Source organism: Mytilus galloprovincialis, chromosome 7 (genome assembly GCF_965363235.1).
Source record: "Mytilus galloprovincialis chromosome 7, xbMytGall1.hap1.1, whole genome shotgun sequence".
Classification (NCBI taxonomy): Eukaryota; Metazoa; Mollusca; class Bivalvia; order Mytilida; family Mytilidae; genus Mytilus; species Mytilus galloprovincialis.
In genome coordinates, this window is record NC_134844.1 from 42,777,490 (window position 1) to 42,802,353 (window position 24,864).

General features: G+C 31.2%; 2 protein-coding genes across 3 annotated transcripts in view; one reads left to right on the forward strand and one right to left on the reverse strand.

The window, feature by feature from the left end:
* The window catches only part of LOC143083040 (recombining binding protein suppressor of hairless-like), a 34,112-nt gene extending 33,425 nt beyond the window's left edge, over positions 1-687 (reverse strand). Inside the window, exon 1 of the mRNA XM_076259170.1 lies at positions 482-687. The gene's annotated coding sequence lies outside the window, so the exon portion shown is untranslated. The remainder of the gene's footprint in view (positions 1-481) is intronic.
* On the forward strand, positions 17-23,848 carry LOC143083041 (ubiquitin carboxyl-terminal hydrolase MINDY-1-like). Of its 2 annotated transcripts, none has more exons than XM_076259175.1 (9): positions 17-363; positions 4,766-5,514; positions 6,558-6,664; positions 9,835-10,025; positions 15,103-15,245; positions 15,676-15,869; positions 17,412-17,522; positions 19,282-19,471; positions 20,222-23,848. In XM_076259175.1, the coding sequence occupies exons 2-9, from the start codon at positions 4,786-4,788 to the stop codon at positions 20,234-20,236; spliced, it is 1,680 nt and encodes a 559-aa protein (XP_076115290.1). In that variant the 5' UTR covers positions 17-363; positions 4,766-4,785; the 3' UTR covers positions 20,237-23,848. The 2 variants fall into 2 exon arrangements, with proteins under 2 accessions (XP_076115290.1, XP_076115289.1); XM_076259174.1 differs by lacking the exon at positions 17-363 and adding an exon at positions 855-1,180.
* The last annotated feature ends 1,016 nt before the right edge of the window (positions 23,849-24,864 follow it).

Genomic DNA, 24,864 nt, shown 5'->3' on the forward strand with positions numbered 1-24,864 from the left:
CTTTACGATTCTAGCAGGTGTTCCCACGGCATCATTCAATCTAGGACAGTCACAAATTTGCAAACTTCACTGGTGCACCATCGAATGCAGCGTGATAGATGCCACAAACAACGCTATTTGCAGTATAGTGCAGTGTGCGATTAAGCTGATACTGACTGGATAGTTTTCCACTTGAACAAATTACAGTTGAATATTTTGACCTGTTGACCCACTTTCAGAAGTTCCCAAGTGAGCCAACATCCAGGCTTACCAGAATCCATCTAGTATCCAACATTAAAGATCCAAAAATTTGATGACCAGCTTTCATATGGAAGAAATTCTGAACCCAACCACCTTTTCAAGCGTAGTTAAATCTTTAAAATTGTACATACTTATATTGACATTTAATTTAATAGATTTATACATTACCGGTGTTTTTAAACTTTATTATTATTTTTTTCAAGAAAATAATTAAATGCTTTCAAGCTTTAAAACTACTCACCGACAGTTACTGATGCTGCCCTGGATCAAGAGGTCAAAACTTCAGGAAAGTTCATTCAACTTTAACAATACCAAAAAAAATCTAGGTTGATGCTTTTATAGCATATCAATATTCCAAAGTATATTCAATCCATCAGTGTCCTGCATTAATTTAGATGTTATATAAGTTAAAGCAACGGAATAATAAGATGAAATGCAAGTGGGACCCAAGTTTCAGAACTTTGCAAGATGGCGCATATTTGTTGTCAATGGGCATGCCCTATTTTGTACCTCTTATTCTTCTGAGTTGTTTGAAAGTACTCAGTGGGCCAATAAGTATACAATTTAAGACCTTTAAACCAAGAGAACGGAACGACTGTGAACATTTTCTTGGGAAAAAACGCCCAAACACATGTCACTACAAATTTATTATATTGTATGAGCAAATTTATCCCTCATTGAACCCCTGGGAAAATTTGTAGTATTAGAGTCGAGGTTAAGTGTGGCGAGAAAAATGGCGAGAGTTGTTTACAGTTGAAGCAAAAAGCAACACAAAAAAAGAACATTGTGTAATAACCTGCTTGCACTAATTTTGCTATCATGTCTGCAAACGACAATATTATCGCCGATTTAAATGTCAATACCAGCAATTCAAATAAAACCGATTCTGGTGAAATCAATGCTGTAATTACTCAAATTGATGACGCATCGTCAAACCCTGGTAAGTCATGCCACGATTTAGCATAACTTTTGGCTTTATCACTGAAATAGAACATCATTTTTTATACAGAAAACAGACACAAAACTTTTGTTATTGTCTTTTAAAAAAAAGCCAAATGTTGCAAAAAATAAAGTGAAACCACACATATGGACTTTTTGCCAATTTTTGTCAAAATTTAGATCTTCATGCACTTTTTAAAAATTGCATGCCAAAAAGTATATGTTAGTAAAACACTTGTCATTTTTAGTTTTGTAACCAACATGAATACCCTGTCATGTTGTGGTAACCATCTAAAATTAAAATGATGAGTTTTCTATTTTTGTTTAAAACAACATATGTATGTAAGTGATACAAAGCTCCTTAATCTTAACTTATGATATCGTGAAGTCATATGTTCTCATTACTAATCAGTTCTAGATAGCAATGTGCGTAGTTAAAATAAAAGTAGGTTCGCGAAATCGCACCTGCATGACGGTATTTTAAGGACAGATTGAGAATAAAAACTTGCTTCAAGCAATCATTAATTTCAACATTTCAAGATTTATAACAGTAAAGATAATATTTTCCGATTTTAGCCTACTTTACGTTATCCCCAAAACAACCCCAACTTCATCCCCTCGGTTCATAAATAGTTTTAGTTTCAAATGTAAACAAAACTTAGCTCGAAAAGAAGGTTAAGTCCACATACGTAATACACAATTGTAAGAATTGGGGCCTAAATTAAAATATTGTTTGTTTGCCCTTTTCCGACCCTATGTTTTGAAACAGGGTAGGTAGGTAGGTAAAATATTTTATTTTTTTCCCCAAAAAAATTACTTGACTCTGTATATTTTTTTACATGGGTAGGCAGGTAGGTATAATATTTTATTTTATAGATACAAAATCTGCATAATGTCATTTTTTGTCTGTTTTGCATTTGCTTATAAGTTTGTGGGACAACGTTTTGAAAAAAAAAATATCATGTAGAATGTGAAGTTAATTCATATGGCTTTTTTTTTGCACTACTATTTTGTTTTCAAATATCAAAATAAAGAGCTGTGTCGCATATTTTCAACGTTCATTTATGCCTGTAACTTTGAAGAGTTTTAAATTGCACTTATATTCTGTACTACATACCTTGTGTGCTTACCTCTACCTAAAGGTTTTCTGTAAGAGATTACTTTGTCCAGGTTAAATATGTCCGGGCAGACATACATTACTATAAGAAAAAGTCCCTAGAGTGTTTAAATTTCCGTGTGTGCCCATGTTTCCAATAAAAATGCTACAAAACTTGAACTCAATTGTCACGTATTTTACATCGCATTTATAAATGATTTGTATGGAAAACTTTGGTGATTTTACTGCCAAATATTCTCCATTTTACAGGCTTTTGTCACCTTTGGTTCATGTCAGATATAAATAATATGGCAATGCTGGTCGAAGGCATCGTTAACCATGATAATCATCCTAATCTACGGATCACAAAAGGCCATCCCTACATAAAATACAACGTCCGTTTACACAAAATAGTTTGTACAGACGTTAATAATTTTTTATTAAACAAACTTTTTTGTAAATGAACCCTGCTCTTCAAGTAAAAAGATGCAGAGTTAACGTACGTCATATCATTATTTCAAAGCGTTTAACATCGATTTCAAACAAATGCTTTGAAACTCTATGCATGCTATATGCAAGTGTGCATGTCAAACCCTCACGTGATACCAAACGGACTAGACCTTATACGATAAAGATGAAACCCGAGGATTCCGGTAAAAAAGTTTTGAGCGGGAAATACAAATATAAGATTTTTGGTAGGACGAAAAAATAAAATAAAATCTTGCTGGTAAATGCAAATTAAAGATTTTCAGGCGGAACGAATTTATAGGGTCGGTCGGTAAAGGGCAAACAAACAATATTTTAATTTAAGCCTGGTGTGACGTCGCTATGGAAAAAATTCTATGGAACGCAGTTTGTGCCATATCTTATCAACTATAAAATTAATTCAATTAGATTATCGGAAAAGTAATGCCCTTAAATATTGTTTATGAAATTGTTACGTGACAAAAAATATTTATAACAGCTGTGACAACATCTAATGATAAATAAGGATTGGTTCAATAATTTAAAATTATCTAAAATTAATATTCAATGCATTTTTTTGTCCTTTAGTGATGATTCCTTGGATATCAGTTAAAGATGCCTTAATTGATCGATAAGGCTAAAAGTTCATAAAAAAATATGTTTTCTAGAGACAAATGATAGTGAATTGATACTTTTCTTCAATTTGCGTAATTTGAAATCTTCTATTCATATCAAACATGCTCACCATACTATACTTTTCACAACTATCGAGAACTGATCAATGACGTATTGTTCACAATGTCAAAATTGAGCACAACAACAAATGTTTTGATTTTTTCTTGAATTACACTAGAGAAAATTGTGAGGATAATAGGAAATGAATAAAAGTATCTACTAAATTAACACAATCAGCTTTAACAACATTTTTTGAAGAACTGGCCCTATGGAGCAAAAATGTGTTACACTATCGAGAACTGATAACACTAGGATACCACTTATGATACCACTATACTTTTAATTATAGACCAATTTAAAGTTGATTTTTTTATGCCCCACTTAGGGGCATTATGTTTTTTGATGTGTGCATCTTTCCTTTCGTCAGTCTGGACCACTTTAGGTTCTTGGTTAAAGTTTTTGGTCAAGGTAGTTTTTGATACAGTTGAAGTCCAATCAACTTGAAACTTAGTACACATGTTTCCCTATGATACATGTATGATCGTTCTTAATTTAATGCCAAATTAGAGTTTTGATCCCCTTTTCACAGTCCACTGAACGTAGAAAATGAAAGTGCGCTTCAGGTTCCCTATGACATGATCTTTCTTATATAATGCTAAATTGCCAAATTAATTAGAGTCTTGACCTCAATCATGTGTCAATTACTAATTTATGTTTATTTCATGGAAAGGAATATTCTACAAAACTAAAACCAGAACGAAATATGATTCTGAAACTATTTTATCTTAAATTATTTATATTAAATTATTTTGAGATTGTATATCTAATTGGTCATAGCTAGCCAATTGCAAGATCTCAAAAGATTGACAATGGACGTGTGAACCGGTGAACCCAAAATTAATATAAATGCAATGCACATTTTGTAGGAAAATATAGACAGATATAAATTATTAGCAGGGGTAAAAGTTTTCCCTTGCTTGATTTCATATCATAAATAAAAATTAAATTATTGGTTACATCATTGTTAAACTGTATAAGAATGATTATTTTTTGCAGGCCCACACAAATAATGAAATTAGTTCCCTATTTTCAATTTTCAGGTAATACAGTTTTCAATAACAGAATAACTAGACTTTTTGACCACATGTCCAAAACAACCAATCAAAATACAGAGTACAAATACAAATTAGGGTTTGTTATTGTCTTGCAAGTTAATAATGTGTCAGCAATTTTTTTAAGCCATATTTCATTTTGACAAACTAAACAAAGGTGACTGCCGAGTGTGAACTGTTATCTTATATTTCTATCTTGTAACTGTTCGAAACTTGAAAAAACATATTTACTTTTCAGGATCTGATGATGTAGAAGAAATGTGTTTAGGGGATACCACAACAATGGATCAAAGTCAACCAGATGTTTATACTCCTGTAGGAGAAGACAACTCAGTTTCAAACAGTGACAGTGTAACAGGAGAATCTATGGAAACAGATAAATGGGCGTTGCCATCTACCAAAAGAAATGAAAAGTCTAATGATATTGATAAAGAAACAAACAATAGCAGCAAACAGAATGAAGTGTCTGGAAATGAGGAATTAAAAGTGGAATTACCTCCCTTGAAAAAAGACACCTCTGAGATGTCAGACTCTATAAATGAATCCCAGATAACAGATACTAAAAATTCAGATTTGTTAAAATTTCAAAGTTCAGAATCAGAAATTTCAAATTCAGAAACAATGTCTGTGAAGTTACCTCCCTTGGAAGGTGACAGACCAGAATCAGAGAAAAATGATGGTGCTACATTACAGGACTCATTAAAACCAGACACTACAGATTGTGAAAATGAGCGTTCTCAATCACCAATGGATGACAAATCTAGTTGTGGATCTTTAGAGGGTGTTTATCAAATTAAATGGGCAAAGTTCAAAGGAAAAGAAGTACCTATTATAACACAGAATGAAAATGGACCTTGCCCATTGTTGGCAATCATGAATGTTTTATTATTAAAAGGAAAAATCAAATTCAGTTCTGATACTGAAATAATTTCCTCCGAACAAATGATGGCACATCTAGGTGAATGTATATTTGCCAATAAACCACAGGTAAAATATTAACTGCCAGTCTAAAGAAAGAATCAGGCAATTTTGAAAAAAAATCAAAACATTCCAAAAAAAATCAACTAGCAACATAAAATCAACATGTTACTTGACAAAAAATTATTGAATAGGTTAGAATTGGTTAAATTCATTGAGAATAAGAGAAAAGTTATATCATAGCAGGCATATTTATTTGGCAAGTTGATGTTAGAGAGAGAATAATCAATCTAATCTAATCAAGAACCCATAAAGGGCATCATTTTACAACAATATTATGCACAATATGATTGGAAAAAAGCAAAACAGAAACCTAATGCCATACTATAATGTTATGGACAGGATCAGAGCCTAACACAACATGTGTCTTACATTACTATTACATCAAAGCTCATAATAATAAAATATTATTTCATATATTTTGTTTACATCTGGATCTTATTTCTAAACCTTTAATTATGTAATTTCTTAGGCACATGAGAGTTGGTAAATGCTCATTCGTGAACAGCTAGAAATATTTTTTATCCTTTAATAGGTAGTTTTTTAAAATTAGTACAAAATGTGTTTACTTTTTCAAATAATAATTTCCTCTGTTCATTATATAAAGGAGTTGGGGACAATTTACTGTAAAATGGGTCTCATCTTCAATAGAATTTGATCCATGTGATAAGCAGTGATGACACATGTAGACGCTAAGTTCTCTCTATGTATTTTTTACTATATATATCTATCTTTCTCAATTCTAAGATCATGAGCACTTATTTTTATTTTACAGAATACTGTTTTGATAACTTGCTTATATAAATAAGAAGCTTTGATAACATGCCAATATTAGACAACTCTCCACCAGAGACTAAATGACATTAAAGTTAACTTCTATTGGTCACAGTACGAGCAAAACCCATAACCCATAGTAAGCTACATATAAAAGGCCTTGAAATGACAAATGTATAACAATTAAAATGAGGCAACTAACATGACTTGAACATTTACATTTGATGTCATTTAGAGTTTTTGAATATTTTTTTTTATCATTTTGGTTTATATTTCAGAATGCTACAGAGGTTGTGCAATTAAATTATGAACAGAACATGCAGGATGCCATGGCTGTTATTCATAAACTACAAACAGGGCTTGACGTTAATGTTAGATTTAACAGGTAGGTATGAAATACAAACAGGTCTTGATGTTAATATTAGATTTAATGGGTACCAGTAAGTATGAAATACATGTACAAACTGGTCCCAATGTCAATATTAGATCTAATGGGTACCAGTAAGTATTTCATACAAACTGGTCTGGATGTTAATACAATGTATTAGATTTAATGGGTACCAGAAAGTATGAAATGCATATACAAACTGGTACGGATGATAATATTAGATCTAATGGGTACCAGTAAGTGTGAAAAGCAAACTGGTCTGGATGTTAATGTTAGATCTAATGGGTACCAGTAAGTCACATAAGTTTCAAACTGGCTCGAGACCACAATAAATTCCTCTATCAGTTCTTTATAATGTTTTGTTTCATTAAAATAAATCTACCTGTGTCTTTTGTCAGATCTTTTGTGAGTGTAATGTACTGTACAAGTCCAAAAATATATCCAAGTTTCAGAAAAATTGCTTGTATAGATTTTACAAATTTAGCCAATACACATCCATACTCCTATGGACAAGTCAAGAGATGTTCCAAAAACTGTAAATATTACCTTTTTGCACCTGGCCTAATCACTCTTTCCATATCAAAATCAGTTAAAATAAAACATCCAAAAGTTTATTTCAGCTCTCTTCTTTCATTTCCACCCACAAAAGAATAAGAAATATATCATGTATATGAAAAAGGGAAAGAAATAAAATAAAGAATAAATACACTATAATTAAAGGGAACTATATTTGTGAACAATGAAAAGCTGGGTCATTAATTGTGGTCTTGGGCCAACTGGTATCAACATTTTGCACACCTCTGATTACAACAAGATTACAAATATTATCCCATTCCTCTGTTGGTCAGTTGTTTGTTACTATTGTTACATATTACACAGCTTTTTAAAAAGCTGATATTTGATTCAAAAAGGGACTTAAAAAATAAAGATTAGAGAATAGTGAGTTGATAAAATATATAGATTAGATATCAATGATCATTATATATATAAGAATAAAAAACAATGACCAGAAAAAAAGTTAAAAAAAAGCAAAAAAATCAAGAATACAGAAATGAAGGAACTCAATACAGACCCTCTTTAGTATAACTGTAAATTCAGAAATTGTTACGAGGTTTTTATTATTGTGAAAAATGCAAGAAACTTGTGAACGCAATAATTTAAACTCGCATTTAGAAATATTTTATATGAATTAAACAGGACTTTTCTCAAAATCGTAAAAATTGAAATCGCATTTCATTCTAAAATGACAAAATCGCAATAATAATTAATAATAATTTGTGAATCTACAGTATTAGGATTATTGTGTTCATGTACTAGTTTCTGCCAATTGTTTATTTGTTTAGAAATTTTCCTTGAGAGAGATTAGAAGAATTGAGACAGATATTGTCTGATTCCTCAGTCTGTCTCATTCAGATGACCATATAAGGCCACACTTAAAAATATTTTGGTTTGCCCAAACCCTACTGTGGGTAGGTAGGTAGGTATTTTATTTTTTTTTCTTCAGCAAAGATAAAATGAAGTGTCGGATGTTCTTAAGTCTTCATGCCTATCTTTGTAAAAAAATCATGACATTAAACATGTTAAAAGATTTTGAGTAGGCACCTTTGTTCTGGGTAGGTAGGGTTAGGGCAAACAAACAAATTCTTTTTATGCCCCACCTACTATAGTAGAGGGGTATAATGTTTTCTGGTCTGTGCCTCCGTTCGTCCGTCCGTCCGGTTAATGTTTTTGGTCGAGATAGTTTTTGATGAAGCTGAAGTCCAATCAACTTGAAACTTAATACACATGTTCCCCATGATAGGATCTTTATAATTTTAATGCCAAATTATAGTTTTGACCCCAATTTCATGGTCCACTGAACATAGAAAATGATAGTGCAAAGTTCAGGTAAAAGTTTTTGGTCAAGGTAGTTTTTGATGAAGTTAAAGTTACATCAACTTGAAACTTAGTACACATGTTCCCTATGATATGATCTTTCTAATTTTAATTCCAAATTAAAGTTTTAACCCCAATTTCACGGTCCACTGAACATAGAAAATGATAGTGGGAGTGGGGCATCCGTGTACTATGGACACATTCTTGTTAATTTCCTAACTTAGTAACAACTTTTTAATTGTGTTAGCTTAATAAGCTGTTGTGTAATAACCTCATCATTTATACAATAGAAATATTCTTTGTAATTTCCTCTCAACAAATTGGCATAAGTGATAAAATTCATCCTAATTGCATATGAATTGTAAATATGGTAATAATTAGTTTCATCAATAATAAATGAATAAATGGATTGCCATTTATGTAAAAAATCATCTATGTATCTGTGGTTTTCCATTAAATGTTATCTGATTGCTACTGTTTTTTTGTACTCATTTATCTCTGAATCTCAGTATTGATGCAGATATGTTGAACACATATTATATTATTGGCAGCAGTTGGCACAAACTTAGATATGTAGTGTCTCTGACTTGGTTAAAAACTTCTTTAAAATGTTTGGTTAAATTAAATTAAATGAAATATCTGACACAAGTGTTTATACTTTCAAAATTGTACCAAAAAAATAAATCTTCCTTTTTAATATCATAATGTTACTTTGATTAAGTTAATATTTTGTGGACAAAGATCTGTAACCCAACAATGAATGAATCTGCAGTATGATTCAGTGATTCGTTAACTTCAAAACATGTTATCGTGTGATATAAAGTTTAATACTTATAGATTATCTGTGATCATCTCAACGAAATTGATTTTCTAGCTTGAGCCGGTATGTCGAAATCAAGGAAAGCAATTGAGTTGAGATACCCAATGATAATCTGTTTATCGCTATTTTACCTGTTGTTAATTTCATGTCAATTTCATTAGCAACGCCACATGCCTCCTTAGTTTTTAGCGATAATTTTCCATCTCAAGCGAGTAGCATGATATGAAAATTATCACAAAAAAAAAAGACCAAAGGAAAAATGCACAAAGTAGCTATAATCATATACATTTGTATATGCAGCAGTCACAAAAGCTACCAGGGTATTCATTTTTCGCAACAACCAAAACATCTGACCTTATCCTGATGGTAAATAGTAACATTATGTAGAAACTACTGTTTTGGTTTAATTAAAGAATGCTATTTAATGGTAGTACATGAGTTTTATATTTTAATCTGCTTTATTTTTTTACAGTGTTAGTGAGTTTGAGTACACACCAGAATGTATAATATTTGACCTACTTGGTATATCACTTTACCATGGTTGGTTGGTTGACCCACAGAACCAAAGTGAGGTTACAGCTATTGGTAACTGTAGTTACAACCAATTAGTGGAGAAAATAATATCACAGAGGAGTTCAGAAATCCATCAACTAGTCACTGAAGGTAGGTCACAGAGGAGTTCAGAAAACCATCAACTAGTCACTGAAGGTAGGTCACAGAGGAGTTCAGAAAACCATCAACTAGTCACTGAAGGGAGGTCACAGAGGAGTTCAGAAAACCATCAACTAGTCACTGAAGGTAGGTCACAGAGGGGTTCAGAAAGTCAACAACTAGTCACTGAAGGTAGGTCACAAAGGAGTTCAGAAAGTCAACAGGTAGTAACTGAAGGTAGGTCACAAAGGAGTTCAGAAAACCATCAACTAGTCACTGAAGGTAGGTCACAGAGGAGTTCAGAAAACCATCAAGTAGTCACTGAAGGTAGGTCACAGAGGAGTTTCAGAAAACCATCAACTAGTCACTGAAGGTAGGTCACAGAGGAGTTCAGAAAGCCATCAACTAGTCACTGAAGGTAGGTCACAGAGGAGTTAAGAAAACCATCAACTAGTCACTGAAGGTAGATCACAGAGGAGTTCAGAAAGTCAACAACTAGTCACTGGAGGTAGGTCACAGAGGGGTTCAGAAAACCATCAACTAGTCACTGAAGGTAGGTTACAGAAGAGTTCAGAAAGCCATCAATTAGTCACTGAAGGTAGGTCACAGAGGAGTTCAGAAAGTCAACAACAAGTCACTGAAGGTAGGTCACAGAGGGTTCAGAAAACCATCAACTAGTCACTGAAGGTAGGTCACAGAGGAGTTTGGAAAGCCATCAACTAGTCACTGGAAGTAGGTCACAGAGGAGTTCAGAATGCCATCAACTATTCACTGAAAGTAGGTCACAGAGGAGTTCAGAAAGCCATCAACTAGTCACTGAAGGAAGGTCACAGAGGAGTTCAGAAAGCCATCAACTAGTCACTGAAGGTAGGTTACAGAGGAGTTCAGAAAGCCATAAACTAGTCACTGAAGGTAGGTTACAGAGGAGTTCAGAAAGCCATTAACTAGTCACTGAAGGTTCATAGTAAACTGCCCAAGTGTTAAGAGTTCAAAGACCATACTACCGGTAGTTCATGGGTTTTTATTTCGAGTTATTCTCATTATTAACCAGAAGTTATGATCTAACTAAGTTCAAATTAATGTAGGGTCATTTTTTTCCCAATTTGAACTTGTATTTAATCACAAAAATAACTCATCATGAAAATTTTCCACTGTTTATTACTACAAACTTAAAATGATCAAATTGTTTTATGTTCTTACATAAAAATATAGTATATATACCAATACACATAATTAACAGCGCCTGGTGATGTTTTATAGCCTGACCGGTTTCGGTCCGAAAAGGACCTTCATCAGAGGCAGAATGATGGATTAATGTTTGCACCCTATTTATATAGATATGGTAACCGGCGGTTGCGTTTACCGGCGGTTGAGTTAACCGGCGGTAGAGTTATACGGCAGTTTAGATTTAACTGGCGGTTTGTTTAACCGGCGGTGAGTTAACCAGTGGTTTAGATTTAACCGGCGGTTCAGAGTGAACCGGCGGATCAAAGTTATCCAGTGGATAAATATGTATCTTGTTGATATCTAAAAAGGTTCAATTATCCTTTCAGTGGGATTTTCCATGGTTACAGTTATCAATATTTAGCTAATGTACATATTACAGTAAACTTTCCTATATTGCCTGTTTTATGTTCTTACTCTGATACCTTTTTATAATATTGATATTTGATTACAAGATAAACATGATAAAAAAAAATATGCACTTATCATTCTAAAACAATATCACATGTGAAAACCTTGTGAAGCCTCTGAAACTTCCTGTTTCTCAAGCGTTTAGAAACGGATGAATTTTATATTTTCCCATAATGTATTTATTGTAAATATATATTGCATGTACATCTCTGGCTTTAGAATTGATATTCATCATTTTAATTGTTCAAATCCTGCATTATTTATTAATTATACATGTACATTGGGTAAATATACAATTAAATCCAGCTTGAACACCATAGTAAATTAGTAAGTAACCAGGAAACAATTATTTGATTTACTTAAACAGCAAATTGAAAATCAATTATATGATTTAGAATATCACCAATATTGGACACTCCCCAAGTGTAACTGGGAAATAGAAATATTGTTGGTTCAGTCTTCTTCTGATGGACAGTAAAAGCCTTGCTAAAGTAAGGTGTCCACTTGGCTGTGGAGGATATTTAAAGCAAGTACATAGCCACGACCTGTTAGAATTGGGGGACTTAAAATCTGATGCTTTTTGTGAAAGGAGTGCAATGCTCTCTGCACATGGAAAACCCTTGCAACAACTCTTTCAGGGGTAAAAGAGTCATGTCTGTAGGTGGTATGTTGCAAGGCAAAATTTCTGTCCCTATCAATACATCTTTCCTGGAATCTTGCCTTTCACCGGAAAAGATCATCTATTTCGCTCGCCTTTATGAAGTTTTTTTATCAGATAAAAGGTGTGCCTGTATCCCTTCTCTATTAAAAGTTTCCAGCACTTTCAGAAGCGTCATTCTGTAGGGTAGTATAAAAATATTTATGTTCTGTAAGTACGAAATCTTAATTCCCATAAGATTGAAAGAGGGTGACCATCTTATTGGATTTTAATTTTCCAAATATTTTGTGTTGTAGAAAGTCAAACTTTTTCATCTGTTTGCTCGACATGTGTTAGAAATGGATTTGCCTTCATTTTGATCACATGGTGATAGAAGTCACATGACAGATTCAACTAACTACTGTATCCCGTAACTGCCGTATATACCCTCATTTTACAGTGGCAAACAAAATCCCCCTGACTTTCATCCTAGAGAGGTCTTTTGTTAATTTTTTTCCTTTAAGAACATGCATGAAATATTTGCTTCTAGACATTTAGCAACCAACAATCAATCAATCAATATTTGACATCACTATAAAATATCAAGCTGGATTATAGATATATTCTGCCTGAAAACTTCAATTACATGGTTGGTTCTAATGTTTGCAGAGAAAATAGTTAAATTGAACTCATAAAATTAAAAGTAGGACAAGATACCATGGGGCAAACACAAACCTTAAACCATAAGGAATGACAAGACAGCATTATTTCTATGGCCAAAGGAAAAAATGGTAAAGATTATGTACTAACATCCTGGTCCTTGGAAAGATCACATGATCAGATTTGAAATGGATTTTTTCATAGGTACATTAAGATGTAGTATACTTGTATATACAGAGATGATGATAAAGAGATATAATCAATTGATTGTTATTTTGCATAATGTTCAGCGACAAATATCTCAGATATATTCAGGTTGAAGCAGAATTCTTGATAGGTCCAATACAAAACAAGAACCTTGCATAATTTTCACCAGATTACGGAGTTGATAAGACTGACACATAGACCTTTCAAACATTCTTTTGAGAATTTATGAATATTACTTTTAAAAGGTATTTTTGTCGAGCCTCTGACTTAAGTCGAAAAAGCGAGACTAAGTGATCCTACATTCCGGTGTCGGCGACGGCGGCATCCACAAATATTCACTCTGTGGTTAAAGTTTGAAATTTTAATAACTTTCTTAAACTATACTGGATTTCTACCAAACTTGGACAGAAGCTTGTTTAGGATCATTAGATAGTATCCAGAAGTAAAGTTTGCGAAAATAAAATTCCTTTATTCTGTATTTTCACTTATAAATGGACTTAGTTTTTTCTGCGGGGAAACATTACATTCACTCTGTGATTTAAAAACAGTTTTTAATGACTTTCTCAAATTATCCTGGGTTTGCACCAAATTTGGACAGAATCTTGTTTATGATCATAAGATAGTATCCAGAAGTAAATTTAAAAAAAAAGATAAATCCATTTTTTCTTTATTTTACTTTTTTAAAAATGGACTTTGATTTTCTGCCAGGAAACAACACATTCATGCACTCTGTGGTTAAATTAAAAAAAATAATACCTTGATTATTATACTATTTTAAATTTGTACCAAACTTGGACAGAAGCTTGTTTATGATCAAAAGCTAGTATCTAGAAGGAAATTTTGTTAATATTTTGTACCTGTATATCAGTATTTTACTTATAAATGGATTTTTACCAAACTTTGACAAAAGCTTCTTACAATCAAAAGATAGTATCAAGAGGAATATTTTTATTGATTTTTTTCTCTCATTTTTGTTAAGCCTGCGATTTACACCCAAAGTAGGCGAGACACTGGGTTCCGCGGAACCCTTACAAATTTTTTTAAAATAAAGAAGTGACTCATCACACAAATAAGAAACTTATAGGCGCAAACAAAAATTACATATTGCACATATAGTGATTCCTTTTCTCTGAAAATAAAATTCAATAGTTAAAAATAATCAGTATATCATATCTCCAAAAGATTTACACAACTTATATATAATATAGAAATACTTACATAGAAAATCACACCAGTATTGAAATTTCCCTGTTAAACAGGAAATAAAGATAAAAGTCATTGACTGAAAGAATATATATAGTAGTTAAATTTACAGGAAGAAATTATTATTATGGCATAAAAATCATCATTGTTTGCTTTCAAACAAATTTTTATCGTGATATTGTAAAAATGTTTTGTTTGAAAAATCAAATATGTCTATCTTTGAAATCTTTGTAATTCTGTTGTTTGGATGTTGAAAAATTATTGATATAAAAAAGGTGATATGATCATAAGGTTTACATCATTTAATAACATTTTTTATCATACTTTATATTAACCTCAATTTCATAAAAATTATGTAAATTGTTTAAATTGTAGAATTCTTAGTCATGTAATTTTTATACCCCACCTACAATAGTAGAGGCACATTATGTTTTTTGGTCTCTGCATCTGTTCGTCCCTTCATCTGTCTGGCCCGCTTCAAGTTAAAAGTTTTTGGTCAAGTTAGTTCTTGATGAAGTTGAAGTCAAATCAACTTGAAACTTAGTACACATGTTCTCTATGATATGATTTTTCTAATTTAAATGCCAAGTAAGATTTTGACCCCAATTTCATGGTCCACAGAACATATAGAAAATGATAGTGTGAGTGGGGCATTTGTGGACTATAAGATCATGCTTTCTGACCTTGTGTCAACTCATTCATAAAAAAACAACTAGAGATTGTCATTATGTTTCTTTTATTTTGTAGCACTTGTTGCAGAAGGTTTCCTTGATAGAACTGCATCACAGCTGACATACCATGGCCTGTGTGAGTTGTCATCTACATTGAAACCAGATCAACTTTGTGTCTTCTTTAGAAATAACCATTTCTGTACATTATATAGACAAAAGGTACATTTTCTTACTTGTTTATTATCGAAAATACATAATTAAATTGTTTATTATTACTGCAACATATGCAAGAATGGAGCAACATTTTAAAAATTTGATCAAAGCAAATACAGAAATAGACACTTATTGAATTTGGATTGGTAAGTTGACGATATTTTGTATGCATCATGGTTGATTGGCTTTGAATGATTTAATAGTTTATATGTTTAATGAGAGTTATTGCCATTTCAAATTCAATATTTGAATTGTACTATTCAAATTACATAGCAAGACATACCAGTATACATGCATCTCTGCTTACAGTTTATTTTATATACTTATACAAAAAATGATTTCTGATGGTGAAAGTAATTTCAATTGATATATGCTCCTGTCTGGATCTGATAAACTTTTTTATTCTTTCCTTTGAAACCTTCCCATTATTTTTCAGGATGAATTATTTCTACTGGTAACAGATCAAGGATTTTTACATGAGAGGAACGTAGTATGGGAGACATTAAACAATGTGGAAGGAGACCATTACTTTGTAGATTCAGAATTCCATACCTATACCAAACCTACACCGCAGGAACCAGTCTTACCTCCAGATGTGTCTGTTAACAGTGATGAGCAAGTTAATCATGAGTAAGTAAACCAAACCTGTCAAACATGAACCAGTTTTAATTACTAAAGTAGCTGTCAACAATCATGAACAAGTTAATCATGTGTCAATTCACTAAACCTGTCAAACAAGGACTAGTTTAAACTACTAATGCACCAGCTGTTAGCCTTTCTACCTGCCACTAGGTTTTAAAGAACAATAACTCTATATTTAACAGGAAGTTGAAATGGGCAATGCAATCACAACTTATTTTCACAAGACACAGACAATTATCTTGAATGGACCGTAAATTTTAGCTTATTTCCATCTTTTTTAATTCTGTTATTTGCATGTATTTCTTACAATATGTACAGTCATAACATTGAACAAGTTCATTCCTCTTCGCCACATAATTTATAGATAATGCATAGTGATGCACGTTGACTGAATATGAAAGTGCATTTGTAGTTGTCTCCGTAACTAGTATAATCAGTTTCAGAATGTTCTTATCTGGCTATTTAAGGATGTTCGCTTGTCATGTTTTGGAATTTTTGTCATATTTTTTTAATCCTCTTGTTTTATCCATTTGAGTGCCTTAAAAAAATTTGCCCATTGACCCCCATTTTTGTCGAGCCCTCGACTTTAGTCGAAAAAGCAAGACTAAGCGATCCTACATTATGTCGCTTTTTAATCCAGACATTACACAAAAATAGATATAAATTATTTTTAAACAAAAATAGTAAATTTGGCTTGAAATATATTGCTGTAATCTTTAAAACAAAAACAAAAATCCCCCACCCCAATTTTTTTGGTAATTTGAATCCACTCTAAAAAAAAAACCGACATGATAGAATTTTTTGCCTTGGTATAAAAATATTACAGAGAAAATTATTTCAGTCTTTGCTAGATAATTGATGAAACAGACTATACTAAATAAAAGTAGTTAGTGAACATTGAGTTATTCTTCTTAGTATAGAAATAATCAAAGAAAAACTTTGGTTGTTCCCCATGTATTCATTTGTTGTTTATGAACCCCAAAAAAATGAAATACATTTTTATCAGGTGTGCATTAATATACAGTCAAATGTTTTGTTTTCTGGTCAAACAGGAAGCAGTTATTTTTCATCATGTGCATGTATTTCATACATTTTAAATTTCATTACGTCAAGCTACCTTGTGGGTTTTATAGTTATTAGATAAGTTGTTCTAGAAGTATTTGACTATTTCTTTAAAAAGCTTGTTTTCCTTGAATCACATGAAATCTTTTGACAATTTTACAAGTGATAGTAACAAGTTTCCATACTTCTAAATATAAAAAAAACTAGGCAATATTTCATAAGTCTCCCACAAGATCTCGAGAGTTTTTTTATACAGTTTTGGTCATGTTGAGGTGACTTGCAAGTTGGAGTACTTTTTTCAAACTTAAGAATTTATTTATAGAATCATGGCATTAACAAAGTTGAATTTACAGTTTTTTTGCATAATAGTCCGAATAAAAAAAAAACTGTTTATAACAAAGTTTCCAGGGCAAAACACATAAATGTTGACAAATACATTCATGTCTGTAATGTTTTGATTATTTCCAGTTTTTTATTGGCAATGTCTCTACAACAAGAACAACAATTGTGTGCAGAACAGATGGAAGTAGCCGAAGCCCCTCAACAACAACCACAACATCAAAGAACTCATCTGTCTGAGTAAGTTATTACATCAAAAACAACAATTGTTAGAGTAACTTATAACCTTTGATAAAAGAAAACTGTATGAGTGAGTTATAACCGATAAAAAAAAAAAACAACGAACACTTTTTTTAGAGTCTGTTATAGAATCAATAGCAAACACATTTGTCTTGACTATTAAAGTTATTACTTAAAAAAAACCTCATTTGTCACAATAAGTTATTACCTCAAAAACAGTAACAACAAATAAATTGAGAATGGAAATGGGGAATGTGTCAAAAAGACAACAACCCGACCAAACAAACACATTTGTCTGAAAAAGTCTTAACCTAAAAAAAAGCCAACAAAAACTCATTTGTCTGATTGATAAACAACCTAAAAAGAATTTTCCTGAGTTTGAAATTTTCATGCAGACGACCAGGGCTCACACTACTTCAGAATTATAGGGAGAAGTGACTTCTCTTTTTGAAACTGATAGGGAGAAGTGGTGATATTTGAAAGAGAAGTGCTCATTCGCGCGGGTGCGCTACAATGTTTGGATTTTACAATAGTATAAAGGGCCATATGTAAATAATGTTCTTTTTATGTTGTTCAATTCAAATGAGTAAAAAATTACAATTAAAGTAACATTTGAAATTAAAAGTTGTTTAAGTTTTACTAAAGTCTTGTGAGAAACTACCAACTAAATATCTAGCACTAAAAAAAAAAATTTATTTTAAAAAATGTAAAGAAATTATACCAATTACAATTTAATTAAAAATTATCTTGTGTATGAAATTCAGTGTTTTTCATAAAAAAATATAAAAGTTATTAAGCTGGGCCATAATATATTGATATTAGTATAATAGTCTCAGAGTTACTTTAAACTTAAGCAACTTTAATCAATAGTTTGAAACATTTATAAAAAATATAGGGAATTATATACACCAATCAATTAGATGTAACCAAAAGTCTCTTAATGCGTGTGGGATGCGTAATTTTCCCCTTTGGGATCAATATTCTTCTGTCAGCTGTTCCATCCGTGCGTCCGTAGTAATTATTGTAAAAGTACGGATTTCGGTCATAGCTGGTCCGGTTCAGATCCGTAGTTTAGAAATCGGTTAATGGCGGACGAATGCAAGAAAATTTACAAAAATAAACGATGTTTGACAAGTTATTTGGAAAGGAACATGACGGTTTTAATGCAATAAATGGATTAAACATCTACTGCAGGCAACTTTTATCACGTTTAAATGAAGTAACAAACTTATTTTGCCGCCGAAATTTAGGTTGATGTACGTTTTCGAGGAACAAGCACCTTAACTTGCGAAAATGCACGAAGTGATAAAAAGTTGTATTTTTATCAAATAACCTGATACACACTGCGAAGACAATGCTTCAACCTCTTTTCTAAAGATAATGAATAGTTTATGTCTGAATTTCTTTAATTATCAGTAAAAAATTAATGTTTCATCAACTTGGTAAAAATTGAAAATGTCCGATGACGGAAGCGACTGAAAGCGACTATCGTCAAGAACAGGGCGACTTGTTTTCGCTTTTGGGGGTCGGGGAAAGCGAAGTGACGGTCGGGAGGGCGACTTCTTCGCCCATGTCGCCTGGTAGTGTGAGCCCTGCAGACGACATTGTATTGATCCCAACACTGCATAGATTTTTTATGTAATCACTTGACTTTTATATGTAAAATAAAAACTGACATGGTGATAAATGGATTATCTCAAAACTAAAATATAGCCACTCTTCTTTTGAATTGCAATTATAAGACACATTGACATTTTAGTGCTGAGTTTGCTGCAAGGCTACAGGCTGAGGAAGATGCACAAGCAGCCCAACAAGCAGCTCAACCACCAGCACAGCCACATGGTAACCAGAGAGTGCCACCTGGTGGTAGTCAACAGAGATCTAGAGACAGGGAGAGACCTAGGGATAGGGAACGACACAGAGAAAGATCAAGGGAAAAAGATAGTAGTGTAGGTTAAGTGAAATTAGAAATGAAACAATAACTGTGAATACCTTAGGTTCATGTATTTTTCTGTCAGATTTTTGTGGAAGGAGGAAAACTTTTATTTTCATAAAAAAAAAAAAAATTGTGGTTTTGTCAAAGTCTGCATTTAAGCCTAGCAAAAAATTAATCCGTTGAATGTTTAAATTCTTAAACCCTTGAAGTCCATGGAAATTGGTTCCCCACAAATAATAATGAATCCACAGAAATTATATGACAGTGAAAAACATTATAGTGTCTCCACATTATTTTGAAATAGCACTGTTTGACAAAATTAACATAAAAAAACACATTTATAACACAAAATGCACCATGAAAAATTGAATAGTCGATTTTGGTGCCATCATGCCCCAAGGACCTACATAAAACATTGAATTTTAACGTGTGGCTTTGAACAATCTCAAATATTGTCAAGGATAGATAATGGTGTCATTTCCTTTAAATTCTACATGCTCCTCATTTGTCATTTACACCTGAACCACAAAAAGTATTGAATTCTTATGTTGATTTGAATTTTAACCCAAAAAAAATGAAAAATGCAACCACACACAATTTATACATTGAGTGCCTCCAAACCCCATTTCAATCTAGAACAGTACTAACAGAATTGAGTGGAAAAGCTAAAGTTTTTATTGTTTTACTTTAATTCAATCTTCTGAACTTAATTGAAAGGATTTATAAACTGGAAATACTCAAAAAATATATTTTCTCTTTTCAGTGTTGCATTTTATGATGGGAGCTTTGTACAGCTAGATATCCTTCATCTCCTAGTCATAATGGGAAAGACATACACAGGGGAGATAATCCTAGTCTTCTAGTTGGAAAACAGAGATGGTTCAACAGTCTAGTATCCATATAAAAGGATCATTGTTAACTTATTGTATTTTTATTTGTTATAGAGTATGAAACAAGGCATTTGAATTTGATAACTAGATGTAACTGAAATGTGTGACAGTAAGACATTAGTGATTTTCGTAGTTCATTCATTTTCCATAATATCTGAGTCAAAATCACTAGATGATAATTTTTTTTGTTTTTCAAACATTGGGTTCACAATTGTGATTACCTGTGTATTATATACATATACTCACCTGTGATAGCCAAAAGTTGTATGGGTATTGCCTATGAGCTGTGCTGGTTATTTACTTTTGATCTTGACCTCATTTTTAACCTTATATAAACAAGACAAAGTTATTTTATAAGGCCTGTTTGTTTAGCATCTGTACATGATAGGGTAAAAATATTTGATAACTGTATTTGTTTTGAGGAAAAGTTGCAAATTCTTCCAGTTTGAAAGTACTTTATGGAGCATGGATTTTTTGGTCAATGTCGAATAATGAAAGGGGTTATACTTTCTATGATATCACATGCAGCACTTTGTTTTTGTGGGGAGAAGTTGCCTGGAGTATATGTCTTTCTTGCAAATGTGAATGTCATTGATTTCTTTCTGTAAATTCCTATAATTAAAACAGTCCGGACATTACAATGTCAATTAGTTTGTTTTTGTTTTTGTTTTGTTTTGTTTGCTTGCTTTTTTTGTTTCAACTTTCAACCAACTTAATATTCTAACAAGTTAATAACTCTCATTGGAAATCAATTTATTTGATGCCAGTCCTTGATGGAAATGATACAGCTTAACTATCATATTTTTTGCTGAAAAGTTAAAAAAAAACATCGTTATTATTATGTTACCTGACATAATGCAGCCAAAACTTGTTCTGGCAATAATAAATCAAATTCATTTAAGAAAGTAACTTCTGTTTTATTTTATAGGTTAAATCTGATTTTATAGTTACTATTGTTTATCATGTGAATGATTTTCTTTTGTCTCTGGTGACTGTTATATGTTCAGCATCTTCAAAATTGTATTGCAAAAGATCTTTGAGTTACAAAACCTCATTAAAAATTTAATCTTGAACTTTGTTTACTGTGATTTGATTTGATTAATTTTTGCTCCCAAAGTATAAGAATAAGGGTAGACCCAAAGTGATGTGTTCATCCTTTTTGAAAAAAGGTACAATTGTTCTTTATATATACATATGTGGTTTATGTAAAGACTTGAATGACCCACCTATGGCATGTATAGATAAGTTTTGTTAATTGGCTTTCAGGTTAATAAAATTCCTATAATAAAAAATGTAGATTAAGAAAAGGATGATATGATTTGCTGACGTGTTGTGAAATCTTATTTATATATATATATATACATATCTAACTTTATAACTTTGTAAGACGTAAACCTACCAGTATGGGGAATTATTCGTTGGATTTAGAACCACTACACTCTATTAACCCTTTCAACTGTAGTTATTTACTGTATTGTGAAAGATGTATTTGTTGGATCCTGGTTAATAATATTTTGTTTGAAATAATATAGTAAAATACTAACTCAATCATTAATACACAATCCATTCATTTATATATTTTCTACATATCCTGGATCATTCTTCTGTTCATCTGTAACTTTTATTTTATTTACTCAGTTTTAGTAGTAGGAATTATTTAAATAATTTAACAACCCTCTAAGCATGTAACTTTTCCTTACAATTTAGATAGCTTCTGTATTGAGTAGTGATTCAAATGTAAATTTTATAAAGTTAAGTTGTATCCTGTTAAGAACTTTTTTTATTCTGCCTGCTGGTCACTTTCTAGTTGAAGTTTTATTTTGTATTTTTATTTTATCGCTGAGCAGGAAATTTTTCTTTCAAAGTCCAAAAATAAGTTAAGGTACTGATATACATTGTACCACGTACCAATCAGCTTTTTGATTGCTAATGATCATGCATGTTCATGTAGATACATATACATAACAAATGTCACTAAGATTCAGTGGACTGTGACAGTAGATCAGCATGAGTGTAAATAGTGGGAATAAAAGACCATTTTATTTTATTTTGTTACTTAATTAGTTTTTTTTTGTTTTTTTATTAATAATTTATTGATTTGTTACATACTGCATATATGCATAATATATAATTGATAATTAATTGGTGGTTTTTTTTTGTATTGCTACACAAAAAAATATTACTTTAGAACAATATAAATGTTAAGTTCATCAGCAAATCAGTTTTGATTCGTGTTGCACTCAAAAAATATCAATTATCAACATGATCTTTTTGTACATTTTAAGTTATTTGTTCATGCTTATTGGAATTTTTCCAACATGCATTTTTGTAAAGTAACTAATTTTAAAGATCAAGATTTTACCCTAAACTCTCTGTCTTATTGTTTAAAAGGAAAAATCTTAATGGTGCAACAATACATTTAGATCAAATAGTTTATTCAATGTTTGACTGTAAAATGAAATTTATTACTTATATGTATTATTATTATATGTTTACATAATAGACATGATTAAAATTATTTTTGAGTCAGGTAAGCATGGGCCTTTGAATTATAGCGTTAAATGGTGATCTTAAACAAACTGAATGAAGATACTGTAAATTCAGAAATTTTTGCATGCAATTATTATTGAGATTTTGTCATTTTAGACTAAAATGCGATTTTTATTTTTGAGACATTGAGAAAAATCCTGTCAAATTCATATAAAAAATTTCAAAATGCGAGTTTAAATTATTGCATTTATAACCCTGTTGTATTTTCGCAATAATTTTAGAATTTTTTACAGTATACTTTGAAAATATGAATCATTATTGTCATAATAGTATATGGACATATAAATACAAAATAAGGTATGAATATATTGTAAATTTCTAAATAGTTCAATGAAATATTTAAATATCCAATTTGCAGAATTAAATTTTAAATGTATCAAGTTCAATAATTCAGATTTGTTTTTTAAATGTCTGGCCACTGTTAAATGACTGACAGATAATACATCTAACAAAAAAAAGCACAAAATATTGACCAATTGCCTGTCTCATGAAATATAATATACAACCCTCCCTCATATGACAAACAAAAATTTCAGCAGCACATGTGCTCTGTGTTAATTGTTGCCCAAACGTGAAATATGTCTTAAATTTTTTTTTATTAAGTCTGATAAATATTATTTCAATATAAATTTACTTCAATGAAATCACAATAAAGTTGTGTCGTAAAATAACAACAATAGTCAATAACCCAAGGTTTTTCAGATTATTAAGAATGAAATAAATAATAAGAAAGTGTAATTTATAATTTTCAGTGAGTTTACTGGTCCAATTTAATATCAAAATGTACTTTTTTTTTTTATGAAAGACTTACAATCTATCTAGATATCTTTAACTTATTAATAAACAGTGTAAAGAATCCAGAAGTCGTATCTCATTCTATTTGGTAGAAATGGACTCTTACAAATATATATTGACATAATTTACAAATTTGTCTCTCATTTCACAAAAATCTGAAGAGAAAAAAAAACCAAGTATGTTATGAACATTTCAGTATAACTTACGATTCAATGTTTGTGGTATTTTTTTTTTGTGAGAAGAGTCCATAGGTTTTCTTGTGTAGTGTGAAACAAGTAATAAATGCAACATATTCTGATGTCAATGCACCAGTCATGAGTAAAACAAGCCTTAGTTGTACATGTAGTTGTATTAAGTTTATTTTTATGAATATAAAAGTTAGTCATTTAAAACCACTTTTTTATTTGAATGTCTTTCAATGCCTTTCCCTTAATATGTCTGATTGAATTGTTATATCAAATAAATATTTAAGAAAAAAAGTGTTATTGTTTATTTTTGTATGACTGAGTATTTAATTGAATACTAGCCATATTTCTGTTTAATTCATTTTCTTTGTTTCTCTTGAAACTGTGAGTGAACACTAGTCTAGTCTGTGAAGCTTCAAAATCATATTATAATTTCATGTTGACCACATTGCATGTGAGAGTTATGGCAAATAGAACATATGTGGGAAAATCACTTGTTTGTTAAACCTTCTTTTTAATTCTGCAACTTCTTGGAGCAAAATGATTGGAAATTAGTCCTTATATAGTGTCATTCAAAACTTCTGTTGATGATTCATCTTCCTGACAACAAAAGGCTATTTTTGATAAAATAAAAAAAACCTCTAAAAAAAAAAATCAGGAAAAAGCCTCTAAAAAATTAGCTATGTTTTGTCCTTCTACATATTCTTATTTTGAAATATGGTATTGATTAAACATTTACATTTCTTTTCAATTTTCATAAACTTCTCATCAGAATATTATGAAACTTTCTCAGACTTTTCACAATAACATGCAATTATGCACTTTTTTATCCTAATTTTTTAGGTAATCTATTTTTTTTTTAAACCGAACAGCTATTAGGTTATCTTCATGAAAGCATAGGCTTTATCATTTCTTTATCAAAGGTAACAATTTTTAATTCTCAACTCCTCCTAAACCCCTTATTAGAACTCTATGAAAAATTTTCA